The sequence below is a fragment of the Nothobranchius furzeri genome, chromosome 11 (genome assembly GCF_043380555.1).
Source record: "Nothobranchius furzeri strain GRZ-AD chromosome 11, NfurGRZ-RIMD1, whole genome shotgun sequence".
NCBI classification, from domain to species: Eukaryota; Metazoa; Chordata; class Actinopteri; order Cyprinodontiformes; family Nothobranchiidae; genus Nothobranchius; species Nothobranchius furzeri.
Window position 1 is genome coordinate 49749169 of NC_091751.1, and position 20190 is coordinate 49769358.

Here is a 20190-nt window from a genome sequence, read left to right on the forward strand (position 1 = left end):
AGCTTTCAAAGCTGCTGAATCCTGATTCAACAGAAGGGTTTCTTTGGGAAAGCCCTGGAGAAAGATAATTGCAAACTTCTCGTTTTATATTCATGACAAACAGGCGCAATTAGAGGACAGGGGAGCCTAATAATGGTCCCAAGCAATTCACACATATTTATTTCTGCATTTTAGAAGCTTGAAGCCCAGGAGTGAAATCCGGACAGGTTGTTATAGCTACGCAATCCACAGGGGTTCTGATGTCTGTTTAAAATCCCGAAGACCCTCCCTCTCTCTCCTTTAAACAACATTATATATCACACACACTGCATGCTAATGCGACCAATCAGCACCAAAACACATCTTAAAATTAGCTCGTTCTGGTGTGTGAGATCGAACTGACTGACAAGGCAACAGAAGGAACAGATCATCAGAATTCCCCCTGCTGATTGGGTCCTAAAAAGGAAAGAAGAAGAAAAAAAGAAAGCAGCTTTAACTTTTAATGTTTGTCTTCTGACTTCTGCCGCAACTCGCGAGAGATTTTTTCTTTCTTTTATTATTTGAAAATAGAAATAAAAGTCAATCCGATTACATCTATATTTTATTTTATTTTTATTTTTTTCCATTTCCCTCTTCAGTTGTGATCTTTGCGCGCTGATGTGCGCGCATGTTGGCTTTCTGCTGGAGAGGTTTTGCGAAACTTTCAGGATGATATGCCTTGGATGTTTCCTGCTGCTCTGTGGGCTCACGCACGTCATGGCGAGCTATCCCATCTGGTGGTAAGTGCGATTTCCACTTTGCACCTCGGACAACTTGCGCCAAAAGTTTGGATTAAGACGCATCTGGTGGTCCTGATGTCACATTGACGCGTTGCTTTCAGACATCTTCTGTTATTTATTTTAGTTTATTTCATCATTATCACTTTGACACGTTGTACAATAAAGTGCGAAGAGAGTCGTTGTTGTTTGCGATCATTATTGTGAAGCTGCTGATGAAAAAGATCCGGGGAAAGATGCGCGTAAAGGCACCAACGTGCGCAAAATGTAACAAATATATATTCCAGTGACGTTTGCAGTGCGCAGACTGAGCAATTTGTAGGAAACTACTTTATTTTTAGTATACAGCAGGTGCAGACTTTATTTATGTGCGCGCGCACGCGTTGGCGAACGGGTCACTTTCTTTTATTTTGGTGAAGGGGGGCGTCAATGTGGCACCCATAAGTCCAGAGTTTAGTCATGACCAGGCAAATTCTAATTTTCTTGTGATTTGAGACACCTTCCAAGGTTTTATGGTCTGCACAAGATTAAAACAGCAGTTCTTCACAGCAAAAAAAAATTAGATTAATATACAATTAACATTAAAATGACAAAAATTAGCGTCACCTGATAAATCTGCATTTTCACCAAAATGTTAATTTTTCATCCATCAGTCGCACCCACCTTGATGGAGTACATCAACAAAAGATGCCCAGTTTCTAATTAATCGCCTAATATTTGGAAATGCTGTAAAACTGAGTGGACCCCCGGGTCCCCTGGTGGTAAGACTGATGAGAAACTAATTACATGCTCAGCTGGAAGGAAATCCTGATATAAAAGTGAGCCCACTGGGCCAAGAGATGGACAAGACTGACTGAACATACTGGATGTTTTTAAATTAATCAGATCTTTTTGTTTTTGGAGGCAAGTCCAAGTCACTTTTTTGTGTTTGCACATTAACAAACAGGTTTCATTTGTCATAGAAACGCCCTCCTTTTGTGTGAAGCCACTTGTGATTGTGAATATGTGGGTTTTTACTGGGTTGGAGTTTGGAGTGTATTACAAACAGAAGCAAAGATAGTGTCAGGTTGCCTGTCTCGCAGTTATCCAACAAAAACACTCCTGTGACAGCAAAAGTAGCACATGCAAACGCTTTTTCGTTCCTCCATCCTCACATAACACTGATCCTTCTTCTGCTTTAAAGACTGCTGATGAATATTTGTGTTCATGGCAACTTATCCCAACTCAAACAACATGGTTCCTTCTGGATTAGCGTCGATACGCCTGCATTGTCTCTCCGTTTGCAAACAGCATGCAAACTCATATATCAGAGCGACATCGCTACTGTGAAAAGCAGCCGGGGACGTTTTGCTGACAGGAGCCGCTGCACGTTTCTTTTCAAGTGGCCATCGAGACAAGCATCGGCCTCTTGCACCCACAGTAGTCTTTGGGGATACAGATCTCCTCCAACAACAGGTTCATGTCTGCCTTTTCCCGACCTGCCATGACATAGCCTGGTTGCGCCCGCCACCCCGCCACCTCCTTCGCTGTAGTCCACCCCACCTTAGAAGATAAATACCTGGGGGTGAAAGCTTGCCGCACATTCCTTTTCCCAAACATATTCTCTTGATGTCAAAGTCAGCTCCAAGGCCTCAGGGCCCACGAGTAAAGTGGTAATTCTAAGGCACCCTGCTTGGGCTTGCTGAAATATGCATTAAACATGCGCAGCTTACTCTCAGATTAGAGGGGGAACTCTTCACCGAAACAAAAAAGTTTATGTCACATGTGTTATATGTTTAAGTCGACCCATTTTCACAAAATAAACCTCATCTCTTTATCACTGAGAGTCAGATTTGCTGTCGGACAGCTGGTCCGACAAGATAAATGGATTTTTCCAAAGGAGTTAGAGGGATTAAAGTCAAGACCACACAATAAATACCTAGAATCCACACAACACATACAAATACCAGTAGTTAGCTTTAAATGGTTGTTGGAACTGGTATCCAACAACACAGTTCTTTATGCAACAGCTCCCCCCTTAAAGAAAGAAAAAAATCATAAATCATCCCCAGTGGAACATGTCCTTCCTCCGCTCATAGGCTGTTTCCTAACGCAGGAAGAGATGGCGTGGATTACTCAGCTCTACGGAGACGGTGACAGAACACAATGACTCATGTTTGTGTGAGGTGGTTCGAGACTTGGCACCGATCCCTGCTAACTGGCCTTCACAGGTGTAGTCCCGACCACGGATGATTAAAGCCGACACTCCTTTGTTCCCGGCAGTGCAAATCATTATACAAATCACACAACTGGCCTAATTTAAATAGAAGCAGTTTCATATTTTACACAGATAATGTTTAAAGTTTCTTTGCATGACAGAAGATATTTGATGTGATGTTATTGACCTAAAAAATGAGTTGTTTTTTTTAATGAGTGGAGGGTTTGCATTAATTGGTATCTGTTTACATCAGTTTTGGAATACAAAGGTGATATTGACTATCCCTATTATTTAGCATCAAATATAAATACAGTTAATTGTGTCAAATGCATACTTCATATTATTATTTTATTTATTTTTCTGGAAAAATAACCCATTTGTGTAAAAATATGAACAGGACTTAAATCGTATACTGCAGCCGGCCACTAGAGGATGTGTGCTTTGTTTTATCCTCTTCTTCTTCTCTTTACATATTTGTGTTTAGCCATTAAATATGGCGAAGTGGACAAGCTGCATTTCTTTTAACTATTTCTTTTTTGTGTCAAATGTCACAAATACCTCAAAAATGATGACATTTTTACAAAGTCAATCTGAATCACAGCAAGAATTGGATTTATTCGCTTGAGTTAGTCCAGGTTGCAAAAGGTTCACGTAATGTAACACACAGCTGTCCCTGTGAAGGTATGCAACGAAAAAAGATGTGGAAACTAATTTAAAAAATGTAAGTAGAAGTTAGACTGACTGGAAATAAATCAAATGTGAAATCTTAATAAGTTATCAGCATCAAATTGTTTGGCAAAAAGATTCTTTTTAGGGTCGCGGGGTTCGAGAAGAAAACGCAGCCTGAAGGCCTCTTGTCAGGAATCTGCTAATCTTGTGATCAGTTATTAGTCCTTGAACAACACTGAACAGAAAATGAGCTTCGGTGAGCAACAAAACATGAATCGCCTGCTAAAAGAGCTGATTTCAAACGTTTAAACAGACACTAATCCAAAATAAGAGTCATCTGGAAGGCTTGAAAAGGAGTGGCTGTGCTATAGATTCGTTCATGGCAAATGGCACATGTTTTATGAAGAGCAGAAGAAAAAATGTAATTAAGACGGTGAATTTAGGCTGAAAGTGAATAATTACATAGAGATCCAGGCTGATTTAATACGTTGTTCAGCTTATGTGTGTCAGTGCCATCCTGCAGGATAAAACACACAAAACAACTCCGACTGGTGCTTTTTATTTCTGTACTATTCAGGTCGTCTTGTGTTTTACAAAATGCAAAAGCAAACACGTGGAAGTTAAATCCAGTGGTACCGCTGATGTCTCATTTTATTACACAGAGCTCTAATTGAATGGACACTGAAAATAAAGACAGAGTATAATAAAAGGCACATAGACAGACAGATATAATCAGTGAACCAAGTTTGCACTTGCTTCTTAGAACACCTTCCTCAAAGAGGAGAAAAAACTAAAGCAGGGTGGGAGGGGTCTGTGTTTCTCTTAATACACTCTCTGAAGTTTCATTGTAGGGTTTGCAGCCTTATTACCCCTAAGCTGACGGGCTGTTAAGTGTGCGGACAGTTAATAACAAGGTGTAGTTTTCCAAAGTTGTAAGCTTAAGGTCTGTGAAGACCTCTGGATGCGTTGTGGACTTTAATCTCAAGCAGAAACGGCTCAGTTGCAGGGCTGCAATTTCAATATGCACAAAGGCCAGGTGTCTTCTGAGCAGGTATAGTTGAAAGGATGAAGGATGCTCTCCTAATGGTAGCATCGGATACGATGAATAAATAAACACACATAATCAGATAAAGTCAGACGTAACATTACACTGCACCTAGAGAGAACCTGTCAGGTGTTTTATCAGCAGATAAAGATAGACAGATGTCATTAGAAAAGCCGCCCTGACACTCTGACTTCCTCCCTCCCTGTAGGTCACTAGCAGTGGGCCACCAGTACTCATCCATGGGTACTCAGCCCATCCTTTGTGGAAGCATACCTGGCCTGGTGCCCAAGCAGCTGCGCTTCTGCAGGAACTATGTGGAGATCATGCCCAGCGTGGCCGAGGGGGTGAAGATCGGCATCCAGGAGTGCCAGCACCAATTCAGGGGTCGGCGCTGGAACTGCACCACCATCAACGACAATCTGGCCATCTTCGGGCCGGTGCTGGATAAAGGTGAAGTCACCTAACGTCAACTCTGACTCATCAGTTCTTCTTTACTGCAGTCTGTGTGTCTTATTAATGAACCAGGTCAAGCAGTCATTTAATTCCCCATGTCTGACTTTCTTATTTGTCACATGCAAATGTGGTTAAATGAGTCAAAGCTGCAACCTAAATCTGAAATCTTTAAATAGTTTGCCGGAGTCAAACATTGGCAAAAACAACAAAAAGAAGTATAAGAAGAAGAAACAATATTTTATATAACACCTCTCAAGATCTAAATCACGAGGCGCTTTTGTAAATGATCAAACTGTGCAGGAACTTGCAGGAATAAAATGACACGTGCAAGCGTTGCCCACAGTAAAAGAGAAAGGGAACAAATCTGACATATTCAACACAAAATAATGCTCATAAAAACAAATCAAAGTAAGGCTTTCTTTGAAATCACCAAATATGGGCAGAAACTACCTCCACGGCTAATCTTGTAGTCGTGCGTGATCATGTATAAGATTCCATGCAGCATGAAGGAACTTTGCGACCCCCGTGCATGAGAAATGTGTGTTGGAGGGTGCTCGGCTCTCTAAAAACGTTCCTTCGTGTCTTTAGTTTTTAAAACCCCTTAAAGAGAGAAAAAGAAAAGTGATTATGGTGTCTCTGAGCTGATTAACTCTTTCATTAACTGTTCTGTATTCTCTTTGTCTTATATTTGCAGTAGAAAAGCTGAATTCCCTGCGTGCATCATTCATTATGCTGATTCAAATCCTTGTTTAAATATACTTTAGACTGAATAAGCTCTGAGGGGCCTGTACGCATGAAATAATGCACACAATTAGACCGATTGGAGGGAGTCGCATCTTGTTGGAGTTTTCTTTAGGAGGGGATCCCCTGTGACTCTTGTGCTTCCCTGAAATCTTCCTAACACACGATTATGAACTGAAGTGAGCTGTGGAGTTCTTCCAAACTGCGTTTTCGCCTCCAGATTAAAATGACTTTCATCTATGTGCCTCTTCATGAGTTAAGGCTTTAGAAATCCCCGCATCAAGGCGCCATGTTTCATAGGAAGCCAAAAACACAAGATTAGAACGTAGATAAAATGATTTATTATTATGCTCATATGTTACTCAATAAGATGTAATGTGTGACTCATTTTCCTTCAGTAAAGATTTTGTGAGTGACAGTAAATTGCCAACAAAATAGACATAATGAGACAATTGAGACATAATTGTGACAAAACAACTTGCATTAATGTAGTTTGTTCACAATGTTGTCACATGCTCCGCATGACCCTGCCTTTAAATAAAATGTATCCCAAATGTGCCATCAACACCAGTTCGGTGTGATTCCTGTGGAAAATTTGCATATTTTCCTCACAGATCAGTGTCTCCAACTCTTCACCAACAGTCACAGATGAGTACATAAGCTAAAATCCCATTAGTCATCACACACTGGTGAAATTACATCTTCACATTTGGCCCATCCCTGTGGGGAGCGGTGAGCTGCAGCAGTGGCTGTGCTCAGGAACCATTTGGTGCTTTAACCCCTTAAAGCTGGGTGTCAAGCAGGGAGGAATTGGGGACCAGTTTTAAAGTCTTTGCCATGACCCAACCAGATTTGAACCCCGATCTGCCAGTCCCGGGGCGAACGCTCTACCACTAGACCACTGAGAACCTTCTTGTGCTCATTAAATCCATTAATTCTCTTTTTCAAATCAGCAACGTTTTAAAATTCAACTTCATTCATAAATGCAGCAAATGCATCAAAGGTCCTTTTATTTTTTTGCCAACAAACGTCTTATTTATTATTCTGTCTAATTTCCTGAACAAACTTCATGGTTAAAAAACGAAGATCGGAACTTGTGACCTTGTTCACTGAAGATTGATGCAGATGCTGAGGCTTAGAGGTCACTTAGGGCAATTGCTTTTAATAAACTCTTGAGCCAGTCGATAGAAGAGACTTGAACTGAAGTAGGTGGCTAACGATAGGGGTTCTCAGTCCCAGCTCCATTGTGGTGCAGAATTGCCTCCCCTCCCTCCTGAACCTAAATTGCAGGGGTATTGACTGGAAAAAGGAGGCAGCTACTGGGCTTTGGTAAATCATTTTGATTGGATTAAGGTCACTCAGGCCCTTAATAATGTGAGAGGTCAAAGTGGCGGGATTAAGTGTCTTTGTCAGAGTGGCTCAGGGACTCGCAGGCCTTTGATAGAGCTTATTAGAAGAGGGCTTCCATTTCATTGCGTTTGATTGATGCTGGTGTTTGTGCAGTGGAGCCATTGTCCGCACTCCTGTCTGTTTGTCTGCAATTCAGACGGTTGTGTTTCAGTTTCCTCTTGCTGTTTTTGTGACCAGAGCTTTCAGGAAGAGTGAGACCCTTTATCTGCATCAGAAGCCCTTAGGGCTTGCACATCAGTGCCAGAGTTCCCCTCATCTTCAAAAAATGTAATGTAAAAAAATACGAGCTCTGTTTCTAGAAGGTTAAGATAATTGAATTATTCAGAAGTTAGTTATGTAAAATTAGCTGATATGAGAGCTAGAAAGGAATGATAAACATATTAAACAGAGAATAACTGTAATTGGCAGCAAGCTTTTGTCCAGTTTTAACATAGAATTGCTCTAGCGAGCGCACGCACACACACACACACACACACACACACACACACACACACACACACACACACTCCTAAAGAGCAAAGCAGCTCCTGTCTTTTTAAGGCTATCCCCCTGCAGATGTAGTCTAAACCTCAAAGTTTGTATCGCTCGCCACGCCCTAAATCACGATCCCTGCCTGCAGGCTACGTCTGCGTCAGCACTCATTAATTTACATTAACTAAAGTGTCAAAACATGCACCGCTGGAATCTGGCTGTGATGAAAGGTAATAGAAAGCTGCACAGGTGTTCTTGGGCCTCACAGCCGATCCTGGAGCTGTTTCCACTCTCTTTGTTTTTGCAGAACACTGTACCTGCTGCATGCTTGCTCCCGTAAAACGCATTGATCCGAAGGAAGCTAGACATTGTGTGCAATTCCAGCTAGGAAATCATTTTTCCTGTAGACAGCAGCTTTTCATGCAAGAAATGACTTAAACTGACAAATTCCCACCTCACCCTACCAAGAAGACATCAGGGGATGTGGGTTATGACCTATGACCGCAGTATGAGAAAGTGTAACTATTTAGGATGAGCTAAAAGGTCTCAGCCTTTCATGGGACGTATGTCTCATCATGCTGGGGGAGGGAAACTAGCACATCAGTATATCATTAACTCTGGGCAAGAAAGAAAGAAGGGGTGTGGTAAATGGAGTTGATGGGGGGACCTTAGCCCAACTCCCTGCTGGGTGCTGCTCAGAGCACAATATCTTCTCAACCATGAGATTAAGCAGGAGAAAAAGTGCTTTTCCCCATTCACACGCCCTTTAGATTGTTTTATTAAAGCATGTGAATAGGGATTTCCCTGTCTGCCGACAAGCGGGGTCCAGCCAATGCATAGTTCTCTGTTGCTATGACTTAACTTGGTCCCCACTAATCACTAGCCAGGGCAAATTTCATATAAAATATCTGGGTCCATTGTGGGACTAACGCAGCGTGACTGCGATGACACAATAGGGGATTCAACCCCCCAGCAGGTTGTAGGGACCACTTGGCCTGCCAGGGATCTGGCAAAGTTCGGTGGAAAAGCATTGTTCAAGGAAAAGTGTCTCTAAATTGGTCGTAAAACCAAGAATAGCTGTGGAGCGGATGTAAAAGGGGCGAATTCCAGGTGAAATGAACCCTCTCAGGTGTTTTAAGACCCAAAATGACAAAAAGCTTAAGTCGACTCCAATAAAATAAAAAGATTAACGAGATTTTTATGAAAACTTTCTAATAACTTTATAGCCCCAAACATTTCGTTTTAAAACGTGTCTCAGCTTCACTAAACATCTGGCGTCAGACTGACTCATGTACCATAATAGACAATTGTTTTACATATTATAGTTCAAGTTAAAGAAAGAAACGTGAGTTCATGAACCTAAAGCTGGCAGCTGGAGCAAATAGTGAAGTTCTCTGCACTGTCAATAAGAGTTGAACTCTTGTGTAAAAGAATCTGCTCTTGGCTTCAGATACAGAATCAACATTATCTATCAGCAACTGTCCTAGTGCTGTAAATGCAATGATTATGTCATCTGTTTGATCAGGTCTCTTCGTAATTTGCGTATTTTTAGAGAAATTGCAACGCTTTCTTCGTATTTGTTTTCATGACTTTCATAAACATTTTTAAATATTAAAATGCATGAATTACTCTGGGATATTTTGTTCTTTTCTCTTCATTTGCAGTCAGTTTTTAGAGAAACTCCTACATTCTGCAGTAAGAGGTTATCAAAAATCTACTTTTATTACCTTAATTCACTTTATTTGTACCTCACGACTCGAAAACAGCCCATTTTTTCATGTTAGCAAAATAAAACTGCTACAATTTGCCAAGAAATTAAGTATTTCATGCAAATTGTTGTTTTCAGCGAAAGAGAACAGAAGTTTATCTCTACTGACAGCAAGCTTGTTTGCATGGAGCAGGGGCATGAACAGGGTGGTGGAAGAAGTCATTAGACCTCTTTCTCTTGCATCAATGTTTTTAATGCCCTTTAGTCCTTAAACTGGTTGGAACCTGCTGAAAGGGAGGAGCTCCTGCTGCCTTCAGCTTTATACACCTTTTTTTGTTCCTTTAGTCACTGTTTCTCTCACACACTCCTACACGTGAGCACACACAAACAAAATCTTCTTACCTTTATTAATCTCAACATTTCTGTGCTCAGTTGCTTTCTTAAAGAAAAATACACCTAATGCTCATTGTCTAGTTTTTATTTGCCGTTTTTGTGCAAGACCACACAAGTGCATGTGATAAATCATGTAATAGCACCTGAGAACACACGTGTCTCTTCTGGTCACTAAACATGCATCGCTAAGTTTTGTAATGTCCATCTAAGTGTGAGGCTGTTTCCTAACCTTTCAAAGCTTAATCGAGTCTCTTAATTATAGGCCTGTCAGGTCTACTTCTTTCTCTTATCTCTGTGGAAGATCCTGATCCCTCTGACTCATCAGGTAGCTATGTCAAAAAGAGACATGCAGGCTTTATTAAGACACTGCACAATTGATGCTTGGGCCAAATTAACCTATGCATAGTACATATTTGTATCAATAGGAGAGCGATAAATTCATGGACTAAACAGTAATATGCCAAACTCAGTCAAGTGTGCTGACCTTTCTTAATGCTGGTAATAGAAACAACTGTATTGCATTTATTTTTATCTAAAAGGTGATTAGAAGCTGACTGATTGGAGTGTTTTAATGGCTGATGACGATTTTTAGGGCAGCTGGTGGCTGGTTAATAAAGTTTTTTTGACCGTCTGTTTTTGGCATTTTTGAAAAGCATTAAACATGCAATCTACTGGATAAAAACATAAATTATTGTATTTATAAGACTTTAGTTTCCATGGAGATTGGTGCACAGTTTATTGAAGATTTACTAAAAATTATTTTCCAAACATTGAATCAATAATAGGGGCAGCAGTAGCTCAAGGAGGTAGAGCGGGTTGTACAGTTGCCAGAAGGTTGTAGGATCGATTCTGGCTCCCGGCAGAGAATTCTGCTGTTGTTTTCTTGAGCAAGGCACTTAACTCACCTTGCCTGCTGGTGGTGGTCGGAGGGACCAATGGTGCCTGTGCTCTGCAGCCTCACCTCCGTCAGTGCACCCACGGGTGGCTGTGGGTACATTGTAGCTCATCATCATCAGCGTGTGAATGTGAGTGTGAAAGAAAATAAAGAATGAAAACAATCTTTTATATGGCGCCTCTCAAGGTAAAAATCACAAGGTGCTTCAAAAGAACAAAACATTTAAGAACAAAAACGATTGAAAGATATGGTTAAAATGAGAAAAAGATGTGGTTAAAAATGTAAGGAAAGGGAGAGAGAAAATGAATCGGAAAGAGGGAAGTCAGTGGATCCTGGGAAAGGCGGAATGAGAGCTGAAAAAAGATAGGGTGGTGACGAAGGTCACACCAAAGCCAGCAGGTGAGACAGGTGAGTGTTCCGCTGCTTTTTAAAGGAGACCACCAAGTCCTCTGATCTCAGGCTCAGGGGGAGATAGTTCCAGAGTCTGTGGGCAACAACAGAAAATTACCTGTCACCTTTGGTCTTTAGCCTGGTGCGCTGCACAACTAGTAGGTTTTGGTCACTGGACCTAAAGGACCTGCTGGGGGTGTAGAGACTGAGAAGATCACCAATGTAAGATGGTGCTTGTCCATGTAAGGCCCTAAAGACCAGAACCAGGTTCTTGAAATGAACCCTGAAGGTGACTGGCAGCCAGTGAAGCTGGAGGAGAAGCGGGGTGATGTGAGTGTACTTTGATGATTTGGTCAGAAGCCGAGCACAGGCATTCTGAACCACCTGTAGACGGTTCAGGGAGGTTCTGCTCAGACACGTGAAAAGAGAGTTGCAGTAGTCTAAGCGTGAGGAGATGAAGGAGTGGATAACTGTCTCAAGTTCAGAGCGGGACAGAATGGGACTCAACTAAGCAATGTTCCTGAGATGGAAGAAGGAAGAGTGAACAAGAGAACTGACATGAGAATCCAGTGAGAGCTGGGTCAAAGGTCACACCAAGATTCCTGACACAGGGTTTGGTGTAAGAAGAAAGCTGACCAAGAGAGTCTCTGACTTTGGGAACCAGCTTGTCTGGGGCACAGATGAGGATCTCAGTCTTATCTTCATTCAGCTGAAGAAAGCTCCCAGCCATCCAGGTTTTAACCTTCTGGAGGCAGGCATTGCAGATTTGCAACAGTTAAAACCTACCTACCTGGTTACTCCACATACGTATTTCATGAGCATTTTTTAACTCAGAAGTACTCCTGAAGGACTTAGTTGTTCGTCCTTTTATCAAAACTTGAGCCTGAGAGAGTTAGAGTATAAGCAGGAGAGTAACAGCTGCAGCTTAGACATCCCATGGGGCTCTGAAACTTGCAGACGGCCACAGAATGGAAATTTAGAGATGGCTCTGAAGCTTCTATGGAGAGAAGGGTCAAGACTTGTTTTTTTAAGATGCAGGTGGATTACAGCATTCTTAAAGTGAGCAGGGACCTGACCAGAAACCAGAGAAGCATTATAGAGAGCAAGCTGGGACCGATTGACTGAAAAACGTTTTTTAAACAAAGATGAGGGTAAGATGTCAAGGGGGCATGCAGAGGTCTTCATAGAGTTAACTAGTTTGGTTAACTCAGGCAAAGAAACAGGAGCAAAGCTATCTAGGATGATGGGCAGTGTTGGAGTCGGGAGAAGTAGAGATAAGGCTGAGGGAGAGGTGTTGGATCTAACCTTATTGACTTTGTCCACAAAGAAAGACAAAGTTTTCACAGTCTGCAACAGAGTGGATGGATGAATGATCCCCTATACAAGTATAGGTCATTCATCATTATCATAATGATAGTACTTTAAATATGAGTTTCATTGACAGACTTCCAGAGTTCCAGAGAAAGCTACTCAGATCTATGTCACACTGTAAACCCAAATCTTGCATCTGCGTCGGCGCGGAGACACGCAACACCACCATCTGTCCTTGCAAGGGCTCTTCAGCAGGCCCGCTAGGACAGACGGAGTCAAACTCACTTTTCTAAACATCCGTCAAACGAGACGGAGAACACAAGCTTGTGATTGGTCAGGACATTGCTTTTGTCAATAGCACCGCCATTGCACCCTCAAAAACATAAAGAGAGACGAAGATATTTAGCAGCAGACACAGAGCAGCTTGAAGAATACCTCACATAAAAATATTTATAGAATGGTAAAAAGTCTCTGAAATGCAAAAAACACAATAGTAATGTACGGCTACATGACAGGATACCCCAGAACAGAGCGCTACGCCCTCAGTTGTCCTGGCGGGGAAGTGCTTTGCAACACTTACTGGGAAACGAAGAAGTTCAAGAGCAAAATGTCTCTGTCGATGCGTTTGCATCTCTCCCTTGTGGAGCCGACCCAGAAGCATAAACTAGGCTTAACATTAACAATCAAGGACTCACCCATCTTGACTCGCAACCACAGAGGACTATTTTTAATTAAGCATCCAGGGGAGAGCAGAGCGTGTCTTAGTAGAAGCTAACCATTAGCATTAGCAACTCCACAATACACAAAAACTCCCTCAGGCTTGTGTTATTTTTAGCGATAAAACATTAATGTTACTATTAATGTTTTTTTATTTAACCAAAGAAAATGCCTCTTTAATACTGATCTAAAGCTACGTACCTGAGCTACAATCTTTATGCATGCATGAAAAGTGCATTATTATCCATCTCAATAATTTGTGATTCCTTTTCCAGCTACTCGAGAGTCAGCTTTTGTTCATGCCATCGCCTCGGCAGGAGTCGCCTTTGCCGTGACCCGTGCTTGCGCCGATGGTTCAGCTACCATCTGCGGATGTGACACTAGACACAAAGGTCCCCCCGGTGAGGGCTGGAAGTGGGGTGGCTGCAGTGAGGATGTGGATTTTGGAAGTATGGTGTCCCGGGAGTTTGCGGATGCTAGGGAGAATCGTCCTGATGCACGTTCTGCAATGAATCGCCATAACAACGAGGCGGGAAGAATGGTTTGTTTTCTTGAAATTCTTCTGGTTTATTGTGGGGGGGGTTTCTCAGATGATTTAGTAATGCTCTTCTTTTATGAACCAACAGTCCCTCAATGAAAACATGTTTCTGAAGTGTAAGTGCCACGGCCTGTCAGGCAGCTGCGAGGTAAAGACTTGCTGGTGGTCTCAGCCTGACTTCCGAATCATTGGTGACTACATGAAGGATAAGTACGACAGTGCTTCAGAGATGGTGGTGGAGAAACACAAGGAGTCCCGCGGCTGGGTGGAGACGCTGAGACCTAAATACAACTACTTCAAGCCCCCTACAGAGCGTGACCTGGTTTATTATGAAATGTCACCCAACTTCTGTGACCCCAACCCAGAGACGGGCTCCTTTGGCACCCGGGATCGCATCTGCAACCTGACATCCCACGGAATAGACGGATGTGACCTGCTGTGCTGCGGCCGAGGCCACAACACCCGGACTGAGAAGAGAAAGGAGAAGTGCCACTGTATTTTCCACTGGTGCTGCTACGTCAGCTGTCAGGAGTGTGTGAGGATCTACGACGTGCATACCTGCAAGTAGACACTGAAGATTCCAGGAGTCAGAATAAAGAAATACAGGTTTTATACCTAAGAGACGAGTAACATTAGACGTGTCGGTCAAACACACACAGCTTGAGCCTTGAGTTCTGTGACAAAGGAGCCAGTCTCCGCCTGAATCATCTAACACTTCGATGTTCAATGATGAAACAGAGAATCGTTGGCCAGAAAACCAACACCATCTGGGTGTCAAACATTGGTTTTGTTGTCTGAGCATTGCTGATGCATACGAGTCTATGGAACGAACAAAAACAAAGACATTTGGACTGAAAATGAACATTTTTCCTTAATTGTCAACTTTGCCACAAAAGATTTCTAAGCATGGTCAGACACTCAACAGCATGCATGTGCCTCCTTGTTACTAGCATGTGTCTGCCTTATCTGAGAACTAGCCTGGACGTTGTGTGATTGCGTTTTATAGTGTTACTGATTTTTGGGTAAGAATGCACTTGCACCTGAGTGAATGTAGTTATTTGCTGTAACGTGTTTACATGTTCTCACACACTTAAGCTAACAAGTTAACATCTTCTTTAAACGACTAACTTTGTCTGAGAGCCACGTCAGCTGAGCACCAGAAAAACAAGAATACACACATTTTCCCAAGTGCCGTTAAATGCCTTAAGCTTTTTGTAAATGTAATAATGATTAACGATACGCTGAACATCATCGAGATTTATGACCAAAGACAAAAAAATGGTAAGAGACATAGCTCTACTGTGGCCGAGTCTGCACATTCACTGTGTTCCTATGACAAATATGAAGCATGTTCTCATTATTTTTGACAGTATTATTGTGAGGGGAAAACAGATTATTTTAGAAAAATAAATTACATTATTTCAACATGTGAGCTGACAGGAGGGTACAACAGGGCAAGACTAGCAACAATCTACATAAATCGTGGGTCCCATAAAGCTCTGTATAAAGCCGTTCCATTTGCATTATATTATAAAACGATAATAACCAAATTTGACTGATTCTGAGCTGTGGCTTCCTGTTTCTCCAAACTAAACAACTAGCAGCATCACTGAAGCTATTAATATTTCCCTTATTTAAGTGCTGCTAAAACTGTACGTGTCTGTTTAGGTCTCTATATTGAGTTTGTCTTGTCTGTTTCTGTTTAAGTCTGTATTCTTCGCATGTAATAATTCTTTCTGTGAAAGATTTCTGTTAAATGTAGTTTTGTTTAAAAAAATGTGAAGTTTATCAAATTTGTGTAAACAATAATTCCCATTTGATCCAATTGAATAGAACAGTTAGATGTGTGTTTTGTTTTCCTTATTTCTTTAAGTTTGCATATGTTTTTATTTTTTATTTAAAATCTTTTCTTTTTTATTTTTTGAGGAGGGGGGGTGGGAGGTTGTGCTACATATTGAGCCAATACAGACACCTAGAGGAACAAAACACAACAACACATTGACACAAATATATTGACAAAAGTACGTTGATGTACTTTTTTTTTTTTTTTTTTTTTTTTTACAAAATCAAAGATGTTTAAACATAAGAAGTCATTAAAAAGCAAAAGCACAAAATTACATTGAAACAAAAATACAAAGCTTGTCAAAAATTGAATTTCTTTTCATGGAAAAAAAACGTTTTTGATTACAAAACACAATTTCTGAAACAGTGCATGTTTTGAGCTTTGCCAATGTGTTTTGGCAAATGAATTTAATGACTTTTTTTAGTTTTGGGCTTTTTTTTTTTTTTTTTTACTTTCTTAAAGGTTCCATATCTTGAAATATCCACTTTTTGGAGCGTTTTACCATGTGATATTGTTATTTCCTCATGAGAAATACCCCCAAATCCTTCATTTTTATTTATTTATTTTTTTTGTGGCTACATTCATGCATTTTCCTGTCTCAGCTGCAATTTGGTCAATGTAAATATTTTTCCTGCACATGGAAGGAAGTAGCCCACTTGCATCTCCAGGCATTTCTCCTCCCTCTGAAGCTGCTCTGGTCTTGATTCTGAAACCTGGATATTCTGTTGACATTCTGACTAATTACTTCTGCATTGGGGACTAAACACCGCTGTATAAACCATGTGTCCTGTCTATATAATGGCCAGCTCAGGATATATATGTTAGGCGACTTTTGTTTCACACTAGACTTGTTAGTCCAGTGGTTTAAGTGCTAGAACAGCATGTTTTACCCAGGTTTGACTCCCAGTCATGGCAGTAACTTTTTTTCTTCTTTTTTAGCTAAACTTGCCAGTATGATGTTTTCAACCCTTTATTGGTAAACTGTTTAAAATATAAGTACAAATCTGAAAGGAGCCAGTTGAGGTGACTCTGGCATCTAGTCATGATGCCTCCTGGACACCTCTCTGGTGAGGTTTTCTGGGCATGTTCAACCGAGAGGAGTCCTAAAGGGAGATGCAGGACACACTTGAGGGACTGTGTCTCGGCTGGCCTTGAGATTCCCCCGGAAGAGCTTGCTCAAGTGGCTGGGGAGAGGGAAGTCTGCGTCCCTGCGGCACCTCCCCTTCAACCCAATACCGGATAAGTGTACAAAAATGGATGGATGAATAATCTGTTTCTTTACTTTCTTTGTTTATTTAAGGTGAGTCCATGTGAGGTGAGCAATCAACTACAATGCTGCTTGGAAATGATCTTTAGAGACACCAAATATTTTGCAGAAATTAGTCAGTAAAACTACAAAATATATAAATAAAACCTGCTTCTGCTGGTTAAATAAGTTACTGCTGCAGCGCTTCACTGAAACAGCTTCCTTTCCGGGTATATATTCTGACTGACAAAAATAACTGGTATTTATGATAAATGACATCTCAATAGTGCCAACGGTAATATTTCATCATATATTGTGCCTATTTTTGCTTTTAAAGGTTTGAAATAGCATGATCTGGGACCTTTCATCTCTGGTTTTCTGTTTTGCTCCTCAAGACGTCGGTCTGGCGACAAAATGCATTCATGTTTTTTTTTTCTTAATTCTAGAAGAAATACTGAATAATATTTATTATTTTCTTTTCATAAAGTTTTCTGAATGCTGAGGCAGACTGGTGTGATGTGATGGTTACTTTTTCACTCACTGTGGAGGGACGTGTAAAGTTGTGGATGAATAAATGTTTACAGCCAGTGTAATGCTACTGTGTGTCTCAGGCTTTTATAGGTCTCGTCGCCCACCTGTGATAGCAGGACTGAACAGATTGATAAACACCTACCACCAGTCAGTGCAGGATCTTGTATCTAGCATCGATTTACTGAACACTTTATATGTGAATGACTGCTTGTGTGGACAATGTGGTTCTTTTGTTTTTAAATCCAAAGTTTTGTACAGAGTAGTTCTCAAATTTTATGAATTTCTAAAATTTGATGTTTTTTATAATTATTTATTTCATCCCGTGTAAATATTAGTGAGTAAAATTATATTTCCAAGGATACCATCAGTGTTCATGATGTGTCATGCTGTAGCCCTTTTACCTCATCTCGTTGTTTTTTTTTTTCACTGACAAACTGTTCATCCTGTTGTCTGTAATAGATTTCTAAAAGCTAACTCTGTAACATAAAAATAAAAACTATTTCAAAAAATAAATAAACATACTTTACGGACTTGTATGATTAAGTTCCTCTTATATGATCTCATCATTTGGATGAAACCTTTGGTCAAAAAGAGCAGAGGCACAGATACAAAGGTACACTGTTGAATTAACTTCAAGAGCAAGTCACCCCCAAATTTTTCTGATAAACTATATAAATGCATGTCTAATCGTGCTGCAGATACATGCAGTCAATAGTTTAGTACTTTACTGCATTTTTGTTCAAATATTAATTTTCTGCCTAAAACTGTCAGTGTTGTGCCGTTGTCAGGTAAAAACTCTGCACTGCATTTCAATTTAAATCTGGCATCGCTATTGGCTAAGAGATACCCTAGAACATTAGCTTGTACCTTATGATGTCACAATGGTGTCGTGTGTGTGTGTGTGTGTGTGTGTGTGTGTGTGTGTGTGTGTGTGTGTGTGTGTGTGTGTGTGTGTGTGTGTGTGTGTGTGTGTGTGTGTGTGTGTGTGTATTTGTTAGCGGCTCCACCCTCTCGGTCTGCTAGGCAACAGCATTTGTTGCATTTTTCAAACAGGAAGTGGCAGTGGAGTAAGAATCTGGTAGGGGGTGACTTGTTCTTCAACTAAGTTATGTCAACTGGTTCCACTAAACCTGGTTGCACTAAAGAGTTTTTAATGCTTGAAGGTATTGCTTTGGATAGGAACACTAGTGGGAAAAAGAAAAGAGGAAGTGGTGAGAAGAAAGTCTAAATGTGAAGAAAAACGTTTTAATATTATTTTCAAAATAAAGTCAAAATGTTGGTATCAACCTTCACAATGAGAGTATCAAACATACAAACTGCAAAATATTGGAAGCTTATAAAATAGTTTGAGTTTAAAGGGAGACATATTTTGGCTTAGCACCCCTTAGTCTGTTTAGTAGAACCAAAAGCAAAATGTATCTCCTCGCTGTGTGTTTATTTAACACCTTAATCTGAAATGTCTCCCCAGCCTTCATTAGTTTCTACAGGAGCAATTCAGCAATAAATCAAACAAATCAGCTGTGTTAATGATCTAAAACATGCAGGAAATGTGCTGGCAGCAGATACAGTGCCAGGTATTTCAGCTTGAACAGACCAGGCCAGCACTCTGAAGTTGCAAGTGTGATATTCTGGCCACAGAGGGCGATGGGGCTACGAGTGACATTTCATTAACCCTGTAGCAGTGGTTTCAAACTCCAGTCCTCGCGGGCTGGTATCCTGCATCTTTTTGTTGATTCACCTGTGCAGCAGCTCATCAAGCTCTCCAGAAGCCTGCTGATTGAAATCCTGTGTACTGAAACAAGGAAAATACTAAATCATGTAGGATAGCGGCCCTCGAGGACCGGAGTTTGACACCTGTGCTGTAAAGGGTCGTTTTAGCACATGCTGGCTCAAGCAAATGATTTAAAAATATGAAAAAATTGCTAAGTGTCCCAGAGATTTTTATTCTTGAAAAACTCCATGTTTGACGTTTTAAGTCTTTTTTAAATGAATGTTTTTGTCTAAATCTTATTTGAACCCTTGGAATTTTTTTTTCTTTCTTCAAAACTGTACCTATAACCTAAACACTTTTCTCAGTGTAATTGCTGCTTACACATCAGAATATTGTAATTTATCCACAAAACAAGGATTAAACACAACATAAAACTGTTTTCTGAAGTAAGCTGTGGACCAATTATTTTAATACACATAATTCCTTGTTTCATTTATGATTTTCTTTATTTCATTGGACAAATGGTTGAATACTTTATTAATGGGGAGAAGTTTGTTTAGAGATGATCTATCAACACAAATATGTACATCATCAGGTTTTAAAATAATTAAATTTCCTTAACAGTTTGACTCGAAGTTTGAAGTATTCGCAGCCGAGTGTGAAGCAGTTGGGATGAAAATCCTCTCCTCTAAATCCGAGACCATGGTCTTGAATGGGAAAAGGGTGGAATAGCTTCTCCAGGTCAAGGACAAAGTCCTGCCTCAAGTGGAGGACTTTAAGTATCTCGGAGTCTTGTTCTCGAGTGAGGGAAAGATGGGTCGGGAGATCGAAAGGTGGATTGGTGCTGCATGCACAGTGATGTGTGTGTTGTACCAGTATGTCATGGTGAAGAAAGAGCTGATCCAGAAGGAAAAGCTCTCAATTTACCAGTCAATCTACGTTCCCACCCTCACCTATGGTCACAAGAACGAGATTGCAGATACAAGCAGTCGAAATGAGTTTTCTCCGCAAGGTGGTTGGGCTCTTCCTTCGAGATTGGCTGAGAAGCTCAAACATCTGGGAGGGGCTCGGAGTAGATCCGATGCTCCTCCATATCGAGAGGAACCGGTTGATGTGGCTTGGGCATCTGGTCAGGATGCCTCCTGGACGCCTCCCTGGTGAGGTTT

The 20190-nt window shown here is 40.9% G+C and overlaps 1 protein-coding gene across 1 annotated transcript; it reads left to right on the plus strand.

Annotated features, from left to right (window-relative positions):
• The first annotated feature begins 311 nt into the window (after positions 1-311).
• On the plus strand, positions 312-15736 carry wnt3a (wingless-type MMTV integration site family, member 3A). The gene is made up of 4 exons (XM_015956692.3): positions 312-758; positions 4875-5116; positions 13431-13696; positions 13782-15736. The coding sequence occupies exons 1-4, from the start codon at positions 637-639 to the stop codon at positions 14259-14261; spliced, it is 1110 nt and encodes a 369-aa protein (XP_015812178.1). The 5' UTR covers positions 312-636; the 3' UTR covers positions 14262-15736.
• Positions 15737-20190: the final 4454 nt, after the last annotated feature.

Excerpts from the sequence above, each read along its gene's own strand:
- wnt3a (XM_015956692.3), top strand. The coding sequence starts at position 637 with ATGTGCGCGCATGTTGGCTTTCTGCTGGAGAGGTTTTGCGAAACTTTC. Across the intron at positions 759-4,874 it reads GCGAGCTATCCCATCTGGTG|GTCACTAGCAGTGGGCCACC; the intron begins GTAAGTGCGATT and ends CCCTCCCTGTAG. Across the intron at positions 5,117-13,430 it reads CGGGCCGGTGCTGGATAAAG|CTACTCGAGAGTCAGCTTTT; the intron begins GTGAAGTCACCT and ends TTCCTTTTCCAG.